Below are 20173 nucleotides of genomic sequence, written 5' to 3' on the forward strand. Positions count from 1 at the left end.
ATTTTTGTTAAGTTATTATACATTTGAAGAAAAATGTAATTTTAACACTTTTAGCAGATATTTTCAGGACAACGTTGTTAAATGTTATTTAATCTTTTAGCTTCAGATAAAACTTAAATATAAATTTGTGCTTTATACATTTATATTATATGTATACGAGGACGATCAATAAGTAACGCATAAGTTTATATATATATATGATATACTGATCTAGAAGATGAAAACTGAAATGGAAGTAGAAGTACTTTGAGGTTAACACTGTAGTCAGCAGTTGTTCGATCAGATGCATGTCTAACGATAAAATCGTGAACTACTGAGCAAAGATGGCAAGTGCGTAAACTTATGAGGAGCAGAGACATATAGTAGGTGTAGTTTTCTGTGGGAAAAATGACAAAGCTCGAGTGATATGCACAGAAAAATGGCATGCGTATATGGGGATGACTGTGTAGATTGTAGCAACACCTACAGGTAGTGCAAATTCTTTAAAGAAGTCCGCGTGAACATTTCGGATTTGTCATGTAGCGGGTATCCAATAAAAATATTAAGCGAAAAGCGAATAGCTATTGAAGAATCAATTCGTAATGACCGACGAATTCATCATCGAATATTCTTGAACATGTTCAAAATTTCGTACGGTACAGCGAACGGTGTGATACATAACAAATTGAAATTTCGTAAAGTGAGTGCTCAGTGAGTGCCAAAGAACCTCACAAAAGTCTATAAGGGATAATGAATGAGGGTATGACGGACCATCTGAGATAATACGTTAAAGGACATGTTTTTCTGGAAAGTATCGTTTCAAGTGACAAGTCTTAGGCGTACCACTACACGCCTCAAACAAAGTGAGCACTCATGGAATCAAAGTACACTGATTTCTCAGCACAGAAAAAATTCAAGGTGACTCAATCTACAAAAACTAATAACTGTATTCTGGAATATGCAAGGGGTTCTATTGATGTTTTTTTCTAACATACAGGACCACTGTGAATGCTACATCGTATAAAACAACATTGGCAAAGTTACATCATACGCTTCGTTACAAACGCCCTAACTAATACTGGATATGTCAAACTCCTTCATGACAATACACGTCCCGTGTTGCTTTTGTTGGTGAGAAACTCGAGAAGTTTCGGTAAGAGATACTCGAGCACGCGCCAAACAGTCCAGATCTGGAACCTTTAGACTAACCTATTTTTGGACTGATGTAGAAATTCTTGGTCAGTTAACGTTTCAATACCGAAGTCAAATCGGCTGTGCGCAGACAGCTATACTTCCAGAAGACGGACTTCTATGAACAGAATATTTGTAACTTGTGCCATGATAGAAGAAATGTGCTAGTCTTGAGAGCTATGTTGAAAAATAGCTTTAATGTAAGCCTCTATTTTGTATATTCTTGATGTGTCACCTATACTTTGTTCTACATAAATTGTTGTGTTACTTATTGATCCACCCTGGTAAATATCGAAAAGACAAGAAATCTCTAGTTTTACGTCTTAGACTTTATATGAAGTAACTGATGTTAGGTTAAATAAATCGAAATAACATGTATATATATTAAGACTTTTTTAAATGTTACGATCATAACAATAAAATATAATTCGAGCTCAAAACAGTCACTGAGTAATTTCCTTTTAATAATTTCAATATATATGCAGCTGCAAAATCAATTGTGGTCAGCTATCTCCAGTTCAGTGCTTGTTCTAGTCCACTTGTAACTATCAATGTTTCACTCAATCATTTTACGAGTAAGAACCCCAAAAATATTTAACATAATTTCCAACTATATATTTCATACTTATAAAAACGATTGTATTCCATAAATGAAGACAGACGTTGGCCATTGAAACAGTTTGGCCAATTGAACAATAGAATGTTATTTGGTGAGTTTCTTAACATTTGTATTATGCGTCCAATAACCTGTTTAAGAAATTAACTTAATAAATCCTATTCATTTCAACTGAAAGAAGCTTGTAAGTTTTACGTTCTCTCATATTCACAACATACTGAATTAATTCCTTCCCTGACCCATATCAAGCAGATTTCTGGATAATGTTAAGGTCAGTAACATTTTCCTTTTCATCGATAATATATAAACTTACGACGAAAACTATGCAATGAGAACAGAGGTCTGAATTGCTGGATTGATTGATTAATTATGGATTTAAAGGAGGACGTAAGCTCCGAGCTATTTGCCATGGTCACGACTGTGTTACTACAATTGACTACAATATACAGGGAACTGTGTTAACATCTTACATTCTTTGAAAGATACTTTATCATACTATGGTATGTGGTGAAGAAATAATGTTTGACAAACGACTTCTATCTGGCCATATTTTCAGCAATATTCTATATAGTTTCCGAGGCTGAAGTTGAATATTTCTGACTCAATCACTATCCAAAATGTATCGGTATTATTAAAATCTCAATCCAAAAATAAAACCCGAGAACACAAAACCAATGGCGTGCACATAATTATTCAGCTATTCACAAGCAGTTATCGGAACTAATCAGAATTGATAAGCCGTGTAACGTGGGTTCCTGTCACCACGGCATGGCGCGTCCTCAGGTTGCGGATCGAGGAGAAGGCCTCTAGATATAGAGGTTAGCTGCGAATATACTGAATAAGCAGTCGCGGACAGACGACTAGGAGTGGTCCTCCAGCTTGGGGGTTTGGGTAAGGCTAACACCCTCATCCTGTAAAAAAAGGTACTTGTTCAGAAACATTCACAAAAGCCTCGGACAAGGACTGATAACTTGGCACGACATCAGCAAAAGAAAATGGACATGAGATTTGGAACATGGAATATTAGAAGTCTTTATAGGGCAGGCGCGTTAAAATCTATAACGAGTGAGTTAGAGAAATACAGGATGGACTTAGTAGGAGTTCAGGAAGTTAGGTGGGAAGGAAATGGATCTGAGAATTCCGGAAATTTTACGTTCTTTTACGGGGAAGGAAATAAAAATCACCAGTTAGGAACAGGGTTTTTCGTTCACAAACGAATATTACCAGCAATTAAACAGGTTGAATTTGTTACTGACAAACTTTCTTTTATTACTCTTAAGGGACGGTGGTGTGATATTATTGTTTTAAATGTACATGCTCCAACTGAAGATAAGGGTGACGATATAAAAGATAGTTTTTACGAAGAAGTGGAACGGATATTTGACCAACTCCCGCGATACCATATGAAGATTCTATTAGGGGATTTCAATGCGAAGGTAGGACGAGAGGATATTTTCAAACCGATTATAGGGAACGAAAGTTTGCATAAGGAAAGTAATGACAACGGTGTTAGACTCGTGAACTTTGCAACATCCAAAAACCTAATCGTGAAGAGTACAAAATTCCCACATTGCGACGTTCATAAATACACTTGGACATCACCAGACGGAAAAATACATAATCAAATTGATCACGTTTTAGTAGATAGAAGAAGACAATCTAGCATAATTGACGTCCGGTCGTTTAGAGGGACTGATTGTGACACTGATCACTACCTGGTAGTAGCGATAATACGGGAGAGATTATCGTTGAATAAAGGTAATATTCAATGTCCGAAAACGGAGAGATTTAATTTAAAGAAATTAGAAGAGAGCCAGGTAAGAGAGGAATACCAGATTGAAGTTTCGAATAGATTCGCGGTTTTAGAAGACTCGGAGTGCACTAGTGTTGAGGATACTTGGATTGAAATTAGAGATAGCATTAAAAGTTCAGCAATAGAAAAATTGGGACACGCGGAAATACGTAGGAACAAACCATGGTTCGACCAAGAATGCATTAAACTAGCAGAGAAAAGAAAACAGGCAAAATTACGGTGGCTACAAAATCCGAATGAAACAACTACACAAAATTTCGCAGATATCAGGCGGGAAACTTCCAAAACTTTTAGAACAAAGAAACGGGATTTTTTGAAAGCTAAAATTAAGGAACTTGAAGATAATAGTAAAAATAAAAATATTCGGGACATGTATAAGGGGATCAGCGAATTTAAGAAAGGCTATCAACCTCGTGCTTATATATTAAAGAAATCTGACGGAACAGTTCTCACCGATACGGATAGCCTCTTAAATAGATGGAAAGATTTCTTTGACGATTTGCTGAACACGCAGCCAAAAAGTAATGTGCGTGGAGAAAAGGAGATACACACCGCAGAACCGTATATTCCAGAACCCAATCGAATAGAAGTGGAAGCCGCTATAAAGAAATTAAAGAAACACAAATCTCCGGGTGTAGATGAAATTCCGGCTGAGTTAATTTTAGCTGGAGGCGAAAAATTGTGGAACAAGATACACAAACTCATTCTCCTTATCTGGAACAAGGAAGAATTGCCACAAGAGTGGAAAGAGTCAATCATTGTTCCAATTCACAAGAAAGGCGACAAAACTGACTGTAATAATTATCGAGGCATTTCTCTTCTGTCAACATCCTATAAAATCCTTTCAAATATTCTGTTAGCAAGATTGACTCCATACGCAGATGAAATTATTGGAGATTATCAGTGCGGATTTAGACGAAATCGATCAACTATCGAGCAAATATTTACCATTCGCCAAATACTCGAAAAGAAGTGGGAATACAATACCCCGGTACATCAACTATTTATTGATTTTAGAAAGGCTTACGACTCGGTTAGGAGGGAAACATTATACAACGTTCTTACAGAACTTGGAATACTGAGAAAGCTAATTAGATTAATTAAGATATGTTTAAGTGAATCCCAAAGTAAAGTCCGGGTAGGAAAATTTTTGTCCACGAGCTTCCACGTCGAAAATGGCCTGAAACAAGGAGATGCGTTGTCGCCATTATTATTTAACTTTGTGCTGGAATACGCCATAAGGAAAATCAAAGATAGCAACCAGGGTCTAGAGTTGAACGGCATTCACGAGGTTATGGCATATGCTGATGATGTAAATTTAATAGGGGATGATAGGAGAACAGTAGAAATAAATGCAGAGATCTTATTAAACGCTTGCAGGGACATGGGTTTAGAAGTAAATGCAGAGAAAACTAAATACATGGAAGTGCGTCGGGACCGTAATACGGCAAATTGTGGAGGCGTTAAAATATTAAATAATACTTTTGATAAAGTAGATACTTTCAAATATTTAGGATCAATATTAACAGACGAAAATCATATTCACGAAGAAATTAAATGTCGACTAAAAGCAGGGAATTCGTGTTACTATTCGGTTCAAAATCTCTTGTCATCGCGAATTCTGTCGAGGAATTTGAAGCTTAAAATATATAAAACGATAATCATGCCTGTTGTTCTGTATGGTTGCGAAACATGGTCGCTTACTCTGAGGGAAGAACATAGACTGAAAGTATTTGAGAACAGGATCCTGAGAAGAATATTCGGACCCAAGAGGAACGAGAATGGGGAATGGCGGAAGCTTCATAACGAGGAACTACATAGTTTATACGGTTTACCCAACATTGTTAGGGTCGTCAAGTCTAGGAGGCTTAGGTGGGCAGGTCATGTAGCTAGAATGGAAGAAAGTAGAAACGCTTTCAAAGTCTTGACTGGTAGACCCATAGGAAAACGACCATTAGGAAGACCTAGGCGCAGATGGGAGGACAATATTAAGATGGATCTCGCAGAGATAGGAATACAAAGTAGAAACTGGATGCAATTAGCTAAGGATAGAAGTCAGTGGAGAGCTTTTGTGAACGCGGCACTGAACCTCCGGGTTCCATAGGCCATAGAGTTAGTTAGTTAATCAGAATTGATAAGCAAGTAGCTTACAAGGATTATAAAAACGCAGTACTATATAGTATCTCACAACCATGTGTGCTACAGCTGAAAAAGTATAAAATTTAATAACAAACATTTGGACAGTTTATTTCAATGTCTAAAAGCAAATTACATCAAATTAATTCATATCTTCAATTCAGTCGATACAAAACATTAATTTCAAATGTACATCCTCTGACAACTTGTGTAAACCTGTATTTTCATTTTGTCATTCTCTATTGCAACAGCCATATCATTGAATGAACGCATATGTCATTAACCTCTTTAGACCAAAACCACAGGAAACACGTATCATTGAGGCAGTCGTCATGGAGTTCGATTAAGAGGCAGCTGTGATTGAATTCGATTAGGATAATGTCGAGAGAGCAACATATTGGAGAAGACTTCGCTCCACTCAGCTTTGAGGTTCATCGTTGCAGAAACCATCCAGGAGAGCGAATTCACATCTTCCTGAATTTGAGAGTAATCCACTTGGAGTCTAACATTCATCGCCTCTGGCAGTTTTGACGGAATTTCATCCATATCGTCTAAACTACTTCAGCCAGGTCCGACAACAAAGTTAAGACTAGTGCTCAATATTCCTTTTATTTAAATAAACTCTACTCTCCTTCTTTCACCTTCAACCCAATTAGTCTTCATTTTATTAATCTGAATTAAGTGAGTTTTATTTATATTAAAAGCTCAATGCCCATTCTTATGAGTTTTATGAGAAATATCAGTTTTCATTCTCTTTTATACTTATTATTTGAAATAGCTATAATAAACTAGCTTTAAGTACATGTTTTAAATCTGAGCTACTAGAACTAATGTTTTCATTTATTCTTAATGGAAATGCGATTCCATCGGGGTTTATTGCTCTATCAACATCTCTTGCAAACAGCATAATTTGTTATATTTTCAGTCTGGACTTCATCCTTTCAGCCCTGGTACAATACCATTTTTAAAAAAATATATTTACAAACAGAAGGCGAGATGATAATGATAAGAAAATGTACGAGTTCAGAAACGAAACGATAGCTGACATCAAAATAACATTGAAAATAAGGCATTAATCCATATTCGCAGAATACGTTTATTTAAAAACTGGCCTATATATACGAGACGTTCTAGGTAGTAAGGGCGAATTCAACTAAAGTTACATGGAATCTGAAAGCTCGGAAATTACACTTCAGGTGTTTCGTACCAAATTGCTCTATGGCAGCTACTTCTCGTACTTATATCTATAGTTTGTGGAAGTCGTCCTTCTTGGTTTTGTGAACCATTATTTTCAACCATTCAGAGTGCATTCCACCTTTGTTGCGTTCTCCTTGACTATCCGGAACGACTCATATGAACAGTATTAACTCTAAATTAATGGTTAAAATTAATTAAACTCTATTGATTGCTATTAACAAAAAATTAGTTACTTACCAGTATATCTCCCGCGGGAAAACTAAATATTCTCCAGATGTATCGGAACAACAAGTTAGTTCCATCTTCAGTCGTAACGTAACAAGGATAAAAATGGATGAGAGAAATATGGTATGGAAAAAGGAATACGTGAGAGATGGGTACTAAAACCACGAGCAGAGCACAGTGAGCGAAAGAAAGAGGTGAGTTGAAGGAAGACGGTGTCTATGTTACGTCACTGTTGCCAGATCCAAAATATACATCAAAGGTAGGTAGCCAGATTTTATCAATGTTGCCAAAATCCAAATTTAAAGCTGTTTTATATTTATGAATAAAGAATGATCTTTTTTTTTTCCCTGAACCTAGCACATTACCCTGTCTTATATTGTATCTATGTTGTTATAGGTGAAGTGACACTCCCGACATACCCTCTTCTTGTGACTTTTTTGATTGTCTAATGTGTTCTTTAATCCGGGTGTTTATTTTTTTGTTAATTTGAATCATCCTCTCATGCGACTACATAATTTTATTGATTGGTGTTTAATATTGTTCACGACGTTCTCCACTTATTTTATATAATTTTTGCGAATAGCGCAAAGACAATGAATAACTTCGCAATACAGTAAGACATCCATTATTTACAAATAATGTTAAATAAACTAATACAATCACTTGAGGTCCCCAGGCCTCAATCGCCATAGACCACACGGGATAGCACCAATTGAACTAAATAAACCTCTAGATTACCTAAAACTCCTACCGAAGAAATGTCGTAACTGTTAGGGGGAAAAACCTTGAACAAACTAACAGATGGCTCCAGTTTGTTGTTTCATAATATTTCATAACAAGAAATTTGTGGGCAGTTTACAACGTTATAACTGCGGGCCTCGCATTTTTTTTTTTTTTTTACTGCATAAAAAACCTTTAAAAGATATATTAATTCATTGAATACCATTTTATAAATATTTAACAGCGTTCATTTAAAAGTATTTACCCCGAAAGCATCCAAAATTATCTATTTGTGAACGTTTCAGCAAAAACTTATTGTCTTCCTCAGTACATATCTTTTCAGAAAACTACAGTTGTCTGTGGAACTACATCCTGTTGATTGCTCGGAAGATGATAATCAACAGATTGTACTTTCATAAACAACGTTAGTTTAAAAAAAAAATAAAAATAAAAAGATTTGTACCGAGGAAGGCAATAACATTTTTTATGAAACGTTCACAAATAGATAATCTAAGGTACTTTGAGGTAAATAATTCTTAATGAATATTGAACACATATTCTATTAAATCAAATGCATTTAACGCCCTTGATTCTAAAATTATCATATTTCCAATGTGTCTCCATTATGTACCAAAAGTCAGAAAATGTGAGTTCGGAGTGCAACTAAGGATCTTAAATAATCTCGGTATACATTAACAAATATTTATCTAAATTAGATAACATCCGTTAAGTTGCAGGGGCATCATTTTAAGTTTTTGATTTGTTTGAAGGGGAAGGGAGGGGAGGACTCTCCACCGAAAACTACAGTTTAGCGTTTTTAATTTATATACCGGTATGTATATATCAAATTCAAGGAAGGGCAAGGGGGGGTTGCGCGGTGGCTCAGTGGTAGAGCGTTCACCTCCGGTGCTTGGGGTCCCTGGTTCGATCCCAGCTCGCGCCGTGTGGAATTTGTGGTGGACAAACACCGTGCTCGTGGGTTTTCTCGGGGTTCTCCCGTTTACTCCCACTTTCTTCATTCCACCATTTCATTCATCTCCCACCATCACCGTCTCCTTTAACCTAACCGGCATAACCGTGGAACATAAAACTTAAAGATTTCATTTCATTTTCAAGGAAAAGCAATTGATACGCCTGCCACCATATGATGCCCCTGTATACTGTCACCACAAAACAAGCCAAACAGTGAAGGCAGATTAACGTGTTTCGAACAATCTGAATTGTTGGAAAACTACTGAAATGTTTTAAATTATGAGTACTTACCCCCGTTTGGACTCCTTACAGAGTGGTGCTGACCTTTGGAACGCCGCAAAGACTTTTTGTTTGAAGAAGAATTGACTGTTCTTCTCTTTCTGCGCAAATATCGAGCAAGGAAGCCAAGTAACGCTAAACCGACCGTCACCGATACCACAGTAACCTTATGTAGAAACAGAAGATAAAATATCAGTCATGAGAATTATTAGCAATCGAAATAGTAACAAACAACTAACTTCTGTGAAAAAAATTCAGACTTCCACTAATAATTCGAGTTCTTTATACTATAATCTTCGTTAAACCTATATACAGGGTTTGAAAAATCCACTCGCATGCTCACCAGTGGCGAGTGCCTTTTTACATTTGGCGAGTAAAGTCTGTGTAAACACTGTGACTGCAAAATGGTCTGGCTAGTAGATTTTTTGACTGGCTAGTACTTGCAAGCAAGATTTTTCAAGCCTTGCATATATAATAAGAAGGTTAAGAAATTTTATGTATTACAATAACCTATAGATAAAAAAACAACAAGTTATGATTTTACTTCACAAAATTTACATTGTACAGCTTCACTCTTCTAAGCTCAACTACATCTAATTCCCTTTAAATCAATGCACATTAAATTGGATGACTTAAAAAAATCAATGATTTAAATTAAATTTATTTTGCCTAAAACTGAAATAGAATGCAGCATTTCTGACTATATTTGGACACTAATCGAATGTCAGTCTGAAACTAACCGTACTATGTGATGGTAGGATCTGAACAATGCAAGTTTAAACAAACTATCTAATTTTTTAAATTAAAGTTAATGGCCCATGAATTTTTGACAACGTACTTAATTTTATACTCTTACCTCAAGCGGATTTTTAGCTGATTACTGAGGAAAATTCATGAGGAGGATTTAAAATTTATGTCAAAAACAGAGGGTCTCACGACCCTCTGAAGTTAGGACAATGAAATTCGGTATACATATATGCTCAACATTAAAAGTAATTTGGCACATGTCCCAGCGCTTTCGAAAATTCCCGCCTTAAAGAGGGAAACGGGAATATCTATACGTTTTTCCTCCTACATTCAAATCAACGTTGTCTGTCTCATAATCACAAGAAGACTGCTGAATTGTTTGAAATTAATTTTTGAACATAGCACTTGTCTCGAGCTGGAATTTTATCATATCACTTTCATAAATGCTTATTCTAAGGGGGAGCGTTATTTAAAATACATGCCAAAAATAAGAGTATTTCACTCACGAGTTTCTCGCGTTTGGAAAATGAAATTTCGCATATAAGCTCCTTATAAGAAGTGCGTGGACACGTGGCCTACTGTTTTAGGAAATTTCGCTTTTCTTAAGTGAGGCAGAGGCAATTTGTATAATGTTTTTCTTAATATATTAACATTAGATCACCGTTCTTTCTCATCATCACGGGAAAGCAACTGAATTGCAGTACCTGACTCGAACCGGATTTCTTATCATGTCATTTTCATTAGAATTGTATCCTAAGGGAGTAAGAGAGTTAAACAGATAACCCGAAAACTGAGTATCTCACGATTCTCTCATGTTAGGAAACGGAACGCGGCATATAAATTCTTTATCGAATTGTCACGTGTACCAAAATCTGTTGAACCCTTTAAAATTATTTTTAAACATAGTTAGTACTCGGATTGACCTAGGTGTTTATCATTAGTCTATACTTTGACTGAAATGCATTTCCTAAGGGTAGAAGGGGTGCGATAAATTTTTCGCAAAGAATAACGAGTTCACCATTTGAAATGAATTTTTGAAGATTTGGGCCGGGCTGGATTTTTTTTAAACTTTCGATCAAATATCCATCCCAATGAGGTGGGAAAGGGGGTGGGTTCAAATATACCTTTCAGATGTTTATCATAAACCTATTCTTCCCCTGCTAAGATCGGACATTTTAGCTAGTTGTTAAAAAACAGAACGGAAAATAAAAAAAAAATATATTGATTAGAAACACTTTACTGCTAAAATATCTTACATATTACATATTGTGCTATTACATTTATCATATTGAGAGCAGATAACTTTAAATCAAATATTTATATTCATGTAGAATTCATTCTTGGGGGCGCGGTGGCTCAGTGGTAGAGCGTTCACCTCCGGTGCTTGGGGACCCTGGTTCGATCCCAGCTCGCGCCGTGTGGACTTTGTGGTAGACAAACACCGTGCTCGTGGGTTTTCTCGGGGTTCTCCCGTTTCCTCCCACTTTCTTCAGTCCACCATTTCATTCATTTCTCATAATTACCGTCTCCTTTAGCCTAACCTGCATAACCGTTGGACGTAAAACTCAAAGATTTCATTTCATTTCATTTTCATGTAGAATTCATACTAATATGCAAGTTTACCTCAAATAATTTTACAATTTTAAAGCAAAAAAGATGTCGATATTCATGATTAGAAAGTTATAAAGAAAGAAGTATAAATATGTATTCAATTTATAGACAAAACACTTTAAAAAAGCTATACACTCGCTGTGGAGCGCGATGCAAAGTATTTGCAGTTCGCAAAATAGCAACATATTATACACTGCATATTTTACTTTGGTTGATTACTGATTAAAATGCTTTAAAAATTAAGATTACCATATATTTATCTTTCATTCGTTCGATCATTGTGAACTGAATTTGCAAAATCATGGTAACCGCGTCCGCTTTTAGATGAAAGATAGACAATATTGTACTGCTACGGAGTAACTGTCATGTGTGAGAAACATCTTTCATGAAACATTATAAATATTTGGAAATTCTTGATTTCGCTTTTATTCTAACGGTACTTAATAAACCTGAAAGCCCTGTAGATTACCAATTAAGGAAAGGAACATCATTTAAATTTTAATCAGTTTAAAAAAGTCCAGTGATTTATATAAAAATATATTTAAATAAAATAATCAACAAAAATGTTTTTCTTAATCGTGAAATTTATCCAACACTGTCAGTAGTTAAGTTTATTTTCATCGTTGCAAAATAGCATTTCAGTATTCTCAGTGTTTACAAATCATCAAAGTAAAAATAAAGGACAGATTATCAAATTTGAAAAAATTATCTGCTAAATATAGTTACATCGTACTACATTCTATTATGTATCATGTTAAATAAGGTAGGTGTGAGAAAGTTATATTACATTAGAATTAACAAAATCTTTCATTCACTCGTATATTTTACTTAACTCATTTTATTTATTTATTTTTTTTATTTCTTATTATCATTTATAATATTTCCACTAAATCTATATGCATCTTGTATTGCTTTTACGATTTCGTTAAGCCTCGAGCATAGGTCTTACAAGTGATTAATATTGTTATACATTCGTTCCTGTGATAACAATTCTACAATAAAAGAGTTCTTAAATGATTTTGTTTTACATTGAAACTAATTCTATTTAAAAAGTAACTGTTTTGTATGTATCATCTTATTTATCACTATAAAGAAATCAGTTGAGTTGATTTTGAGTTTAACGTTCCTTTCAGCAGCGAGGCTATATGAGAGGGGACCTACTGATTAACATGGAATCCAAACCACATGAGCTCCCACCGGGAATCGAACCCGGGCCTCCCACGCCACAGGCGCGTACGCTAACCGCTTAGCCACGAAGGAGCTCACTATAAAGAAATATTTGTTCAAAATACTCTCTTCTGTTACTTAACTATATAAAGCCAAATTCCTTCATTTATGCAACGAAAGTACTTTATTTTTTTATAAAAATACATATTGTACTTTTTAAAATATAGTTATCTTAACACTTTCCCTGTGTTTAATTGTTTAATCTGCCCCTGGAGAGATTTCTGATAAGTATTCTATTAAAAGAACAATATTTTAATTTTGTCAGATAAATAGCAATCATGATCTTCATAGCTAGATCAACATTTCCTAACTTAATAAATTATACTTAGGATGTATATGATACATTCCGTAAGAAAATAAGATAGATATTGTATTTATTGACTTCGTTAAGGCATTCGATAAAATTAACCATGATACCTTACTTTGGCATAAGCTTCCTTACTTTGGCATGTTTACTCAAATATTAAACCTTATAGCTTCGTTACAGGAAAAAAACCTAATTACTAACAGTAAAAAAATCTAATTGGAATATTGAGATGTTACGGAAATATTTTGAATCTGTAGTTGCAAATCCCAACCGTTTACTTGCATGTTTTCTATATGGCTATGAAATGAAAAACTGAGACTCATTGTGACTAGCTGGTCTTTTATTGAATACACTATTCTCTTGATATGATATAAGCATCTACTCTACACATGCATGTATCACTACCAATCTTAATTGTATACCAATAACACTACCTAAATTTCATATTTTAATATCATCTGCATATAACAGATATTTTGAACTTTTAAAAATCTTAATCGGTAAGTTGATTATAAATAACAAGAAAAATAAGTCCTAAATTGAACCCTTGCGGAATTTCAAAATTTAAATAACATTTCAAAAAAACTGAAATGTCGGTATTTCAAATATTCCACATTTTTATAAATTACGTATTCTTTTCTTTTTTATTACTAGCATACGAAGCTACGAAATTTAATATTTGAGCAAACATACCAAAGTAAGAAAATTTTTGCAGCAAGGTGCCACGGTTAATTTTATCGAACACTTTAGCAAAGTAAATATATACATTATCTACTTTGTTTTCTTATGGAATGCATCACATAGTTTATTAAGTTAATGTTGACCCAAGTGTGAAAAATCCTTGCTAGTTTTCTAAGACAAAACATTTATTGTAATATTATTTCACATGAAAATATTACACTCAGTGGCTATAGTTTTCTACTTGACTCTCTCTCTTCTCCAGATATGTAAACTAACAAACTCTTTCTGATTTTCGAAACACTTGGAAATGATGTGCCTTCAGTAAAGTGCTGAAAATTGTACATAGGGGATACATCAATATTTGAATACATATGTCGTATATCATCAGAATAACTCGTCTATTTATGTTTTGTTTATTGGTACTCTACATTCTTGGCTTATAACGTTAAAGAAATATTTACTTGCACTTTGTGAGTTTCACCTACTTGGTAACATGATTTCTTCTCAGAATATGGGGTGCACGATGGTTCAGTGGCAGAGTGTTTACCTCAGGTGCGTGGGGTTCCCAGTTTGATTCCCGGACAGGTAAGTTTGTGGTGGATAACATCATGTCCGTAGGTTTTCTCGGGGTACTTCCGTTTCCTCCCACTTTCTCATTCCAGCAATTCTTTCATCATCATTCACTTGCCTTAATCATCCGTCTCCATCAACCTTAAGGGATAATCGTGGGACGTTAAACTGAAAGATTTCATTTCATTTCATTTTTCTACGAATATGCATATGTAAAATACTAAGTGAACTATCAGCTATATTTTTAACATTATCTAACAGTTTATTATCCCATGTTATTTGATTGAAGAGACAGAAGAATAATATACCAACTTCACAGGAACCAGACAGCTGTTATAGGAAGAAATCCGAAGAAAGCAAGAATAAGTAAAGGAGTAAGGCAAGGATGTGGACTTTCATCTCTCCTGTTCAACGTCTATATAGAAGAGGCTATGAAAGAATTCTTTGAGAAAAACGAAAAAGAAGTAAAAGTAAATGGTCAAGTTTTCAGCACAATAAAGTTTGCTGATGATGTAGCATTGATAGCGGAAAACGAAAAGGACTTGCAGGAAGCACTTTCAAACCTGAACGACCAAGTGGAAAAAACATGCACAATGAAGATAAATATGAAGAAAACCAAAGCGATAAAGTGCATAAGAGCAGGACAGGAAAGGGCAAACGTACGGCTAGACGGCGAGAAAATCGAAGTCAGATCTACAATGACAGTAAAATCAGCTTTGCACCCCTTTTTTCGCAAAATTAATCCCCTGGCTTCGAGGCCTCTAGCGATTTTTCACTTTGAAAGCATTCCTTAACTTCTGATATGATCAATGGTATACGCAAGGAACGGGATTTAACCTCCCAACTTTATTCATTATATTATGGAAGAATAAATATTTATTATATTAAGATTTATATATAAATGTATATATACAAAAATCACACTTGTCCTGAAAAGATACGAGACTGAGTACTTGAATTCCCTTAATAAAATTCTGCGTACGCCACTGGATGTAAAGTACAAAATACAGAAAAAATAGTAATGAACTTGCCATTGTGTAATCAGATATCCAGTATATGTCTGATATTCAGAATTATTTTTAACTTAATATTACATATTTTACTTATCCATGTGATAATACAATTAATACAATTCTTCACTTTTTTTTCGTTGTTGTTGTTGTTGCCTGGGCAATGGCAAACTTTGCTGGAGCGCATTTCATATTTGTCAGTCAAGAAGAGTTCACTGAGTCGGCAACATTCCTACAAGATCGCTTCAACAAAGCACAAACAATTCCTGGGACACAGAAATTTCACGTGTTCATTCCTCCAGCTTCAGATACTTCCAAACTTTTTGTCAAGGTATTTTTGTATTGCCAAATTTATTGGAAGTAGACATAAGTGGATATAACTGCAATCTGTAACAACAGGCAGTAGCTGGCGTATGTTTTGGGAAAAGATGAAATGAAAGTAGACAGGGGTGTAGCCACGGGGGGCCCATCGGGGCCAGGCCCCCCAAATGATTTCCTGGACCCCCAAATGACCAGCTTTTAAAACATCATTGTAAGAATACCTCGCTTCAGTCACTTAAAAATAACAAAGTTTACATACAATTAATAATTTACGGAAAAATACTATTTCACCGTACCAATCGAAAAATAGTATGGTCTCTCCTCCTCATACCAATCGGAAAACAGTATGGTTTATTTTTTATTTGTATTTTTTTTTTACAGCAAATTACACAATTTACTGCGATTTATATTTGACACTTTGAAGACAAACGTTTCAACAAGGTACTGTAAATACTACCATAAAACAATGGTACTAAACTGATTTGTAACTAGGCCTGCATTACATTTTTTATATGCTGTAACTAGTATTAAAAAAAACCCACTTATATCAGATGAAAAATTTGGTGAAAAACGACGTTTTTCAGTATGGATATTTCAATTAATCGGTAATTTTCAATTATTTTTACATGTCACCATCCCCCTTAGGAGTACTAATGGGGACTGAACTTGGATTTAAACGGCATCGGAAGTGGCACTGTTCATATCAGCCACTCCGAAAACTATGAATCGACATTAATATTGGCCATTTTCGATCATTTTTGTATATCTTCCCCTTCTCTTCAAAGTGAAGGTATAAAAACCATTCCAGGCTCGAACCTCATCTACGTTAAAATTTAATCGAAATTAGTCGTGTGGCTCAAGAGTTGTTACAAATGTAGTCATTTCATTATATACATGGACAAATTTGGGCGTGATAATACATCTAACAAGAAGCAAAAAAGTCGTAGTGAACATGGGGGAAATTCCGTCCCGTTTAGGAGTGACAGAGTGTCGAAAGCGTGGGAACATGAACTTGAGAGGCCAATATTTAAAAACAATACATCGTAGAGAGTGCGGTTAAAAACGTCACTTAGAAAGTCATACCTACCCTGTTGAAAAATGCATGTTTGGAAACGCAGCTATGCGTGCGCACGGGATTCCCCAAAGGAACGGAGGGCTTCCCGGACATGCTGTAAAGGAAAGAAATGTCACACGTTGTTAATCCCGTGAGCACACGTAGCTGCATTTTCAAATATGCATTTTTCAATAGAGTAGGTATGACTTTCTAAGTGACATTTTTAACCGCACTCTACACGATGTATTGTTTTCAAGCTGTTGGCCTCTGAAGTTCACGTTCCCACGCTTTCAACACTGTCATTCCTAAACGGGACGGAATTTCCCCCATGTTCACTAGGACTTTTTTGCTTTCTTTAAGATGTACTGTCACCCGTCCAAGTTCGTCCACGTAGTTACCGTTCACCCTGTATATATAGATATATATATAGATAAATAAATAATTACATTATTTCGGAAAGTTGCGAACTATAGCCTATATAAACTGAATCATACAGAAGTTATTCGAAGACGCACTAGACACCAGCATGACTGGTGAAGAACCCTGTGTGTATTACAATACCATAAAACTCCGTTTTGCGGTTATCGCAGCATTGCATTTACGTCCCACGATTTTCTGGAGTTAGTTGTTAGTGATCGTAACCACCGCTTTAAAATTCCTTTGCGTTCCTACTTGTATCGCTATTTCTGAGAATATTATTTAAAACTCCTGATTCGAATCATTACCCACTCTTTCCTTCGAAGAAGTTTCGCATGTGAAACAGAAAAAACTTTTTTTCGTGAAATATTTTCCGCGACGGAATAATGCACGATTTGCAGACCTAAAGATATTAAAAACCAAATTCGTAGGATATTAATGTCGTACTACTTTTTTATTATTATTTTTGGATTTGAATATTTTTGAAGAAATCGAGTTTATTCGCATTCTCGCACTGATTTAGGAGGGAAAAAAAATTGTAAAGTGGTAAACTGAAGTCCGAACTCCAAAGAAGATGCTCGAAAGCTTGTTTACAAACGAGATTTCCCTGCTCCTTCACGTGTGCAGCCACTTCGAATCTGTGGTCGATGAGGAACAGAACTCTGCATCGTTAACACTGGCGAACTTCAAATATACGAAGCATCCTGGATCTCGGAAGAAGAGGACGATGTCATTTCTTTAAATCCTGTTTTAACTGCATCTTCCGCAGTACTTTTTCCTTGCCAATCACCAGTGACCTAAAATGATGGGTGCGATCTCCTTGGGGAAACGACAGTAGTTTTGAAGAATTAGGATTAGTTAATTAAATAACCTTATGGGGATAAAATATTATTACCAGTATACCATTTTCTAATACTTTGATTTGTTGGCGAAAAACGCTACAAATATATTCACAATAATTTAAGCATTTTGTAATAAAAAGTTCTGCCATTAAAAAATAGTTTTTTTATTGTAATAACCCCTAAAATAATCAAAATAATGAAAAAATAAAGATCAAAAAGTGTTACGTAACAAAGGGGAGGGGTTTGGCCCTGCGTTACAAAGTGTGACAAGCAGGAGGTAGGGGGTAAATATTGGTCAAAAATAGCGTTACGTAATATGTGGACGGCCTCTAGAACAAGAAATGAGACTTAGATGTTAATAAAATATTTTTTTTTTTTTTAGTCACGAATAATAAATAATTATTTTAGTTAGGAAATCTTAAAGAAAATAAGTGAAATTTCAAAGAAAATCAGCCTTATGCAGATAAGTTTTGTGTATAAGGGCTTAAACTAAAATAGTTAAGAACAAAGGTATAACGTTTGGTCCGGGATAGTAATTATTGGTTAAACATAATAAAAACTACCTGGAATATATTTATGGACAAAAAGCAAATAATAATAATAATAATAATAATAATAATAATAATAATAATAATTATTATTATTATTATTATTATTATTATTATTATTATTATTATTATTATTATTATTATAATAATAATAAGAAGAAGAAGAAGAAGAAGCTGGAAACCAGTGTTTTTTAGTTTCCCGAAGGAAACCAAAATTTGCCGGGTTTTTCAGGCATCAAAAAGCACTAGCTGCAACGTAATTTCTTTTGGCTTTGTAGCTGCCCCCCCCTCCCCTCAAAAACGACGGGCCCTTCCTACATAAACCTGCTGGCTACACCCCTGAAAGTAGAATTTCTCTATTCAGATGGCCCATCTCCACCTTTTAGATATTCTGTGGATTCATGTAGTGAATGTACTGTGTGAGGTGAATCCTGTGACTCCAACAGGTCAACGATATACTTTGCCTGTCGAAGATGAACATATGAAAACTTTCCAGTTAACTCAAAAGTAAGTTATAAGCAGTATCCAAAAAAGACCTGAACTTCCAAATATGGACAGAAATCTGGTCAATGTTCTTCTTTCACACTATGGTAGGTTAGTAATTTGATTTTAACACATCCTTATTTCTTCCCTACTCTTAAGAACCTAAATTAATGCGATTTTCAACTCCACCTTTGGAAGTGGAAAATCTTGTAACAAATTATTCCATTCTGATCCCAAAATAAAATTTTTGGGATACATAAACAAGTCTGAATATTGTTTTATAGTTTGTTGAAAATTTTCAAAATATCGCCGCAGAAAGCTGAAAGGTGCTAAGCGCCAAAATACAAATTTCCCAGATGAATAAAAATGAAAGAAACACTAATCAATTCCGATTCTTTCTTTCTTCTAGGATTCAGTTTTCACAGCAGACCTTTCATATTGTCTCGTATCACTTGTCTCCTTTCCTCACAACATTAAACATGAAATGGGTAGTCAGGATATGCACTTAGTTGTAAATCAAGGAAAGTGGCGCTTAGCACGTTTCTCTGCTTTCTGAGGGCGATATGGCTTTTTGAGAAAATCAAATTCAAAAGTTTTATTTCTTGAAAGTAAAGTAAAGTAAAGTAAAGTAAAAAAAAAAAAAAAAAAAAATTGAAAGCTCTTTTCGTAAGCTTTAAAATAAACACCTTAACCAACGACCTAAATATTTTAGATCAGCCGCAAATGCAATCGAACAAATGTCACTCACGCAATATTTGATAAATTTTGATAACTTATGGGCCCTGTAATATCGAAACCGGTTTACAAATCAACTTGGATTTTCCACTGTTCCACACATTGATGATCATTGATGATAGATTATAAAAGATTACAACAATATGCAAGAGTCGATCCGAAACCATGTGTTAATTTGACATGTAGTGGTTCAAGAAATAATTGAAGGAAAGCTGGTGAGCACCAGCTATAGTCTGAACGATGTGTTTGTTATGTGTTTAACGAACGCAAAATATTTAAAATAATAACAATATTAATAACTGAACTTACCTTTTGCGGCACACTCAAATTAAGGTTTTGAGGTATCAAAATCTGTAAATTTGGCACTCGGACCACTTGTGAGTTTAGCTGAGCAATGAGCGACATTCTTCTTTTTGATTAGGACCCAGCTGAAAAGTACAAATATAAATATTACAGTCTAAACTTTAGGAAAAAAATGGTATAAAGTGGGAC

General features: G+C 34.9%; 1 protein-coding gene across 5 annotated transcripts in view; it reads right to left on the minus strand.

The window, feature by feature from the left end:
* Nucleotides 1-20173, minus strand: part of LOC145673308 (uncharacterized) — a 529331-nt gene that overhangs the window by 496063 nt on the left and 13095 nt on the right. For all 5 annotated transcript variants that reach the window (XM_081742911.1, XM_081742918.1, XM_081742924.1 and 2 more), the window contains exons 2-3: nucleotides 19991-20109; nucleotides 9141-9294 (exon numbers count right to left, since the gene is read on the minus strand). In XM_081742911.1, coding sequence (XP_081599037.1) covers nucleotides 9141-9294; nucleotides 19991-20086 — 250 coding nt within the window. In that variant the 5' untranslated portion in view covers nucleotides 20087-20109. The remainder of the gene's footprint in view (nucleotides 1-9140; nucleotides 9295-19990; nucleotides 20110-20173) is intronic.

The sequence above is a fragment of the Thermobia domestica genome, chromosome 2, assembly GCF_964235325.1.
Source record: "Thermobia domestica chromosome 2, izTheDome1.hap1.1, whole genome shotgun sequence".
NCBI classification, from domain to species: Eukaryota; Metazoa; Arthropoda; class Insecta; order Zygentoma; family Lepismatidae; genus Thermobia; species Thermobia domestica.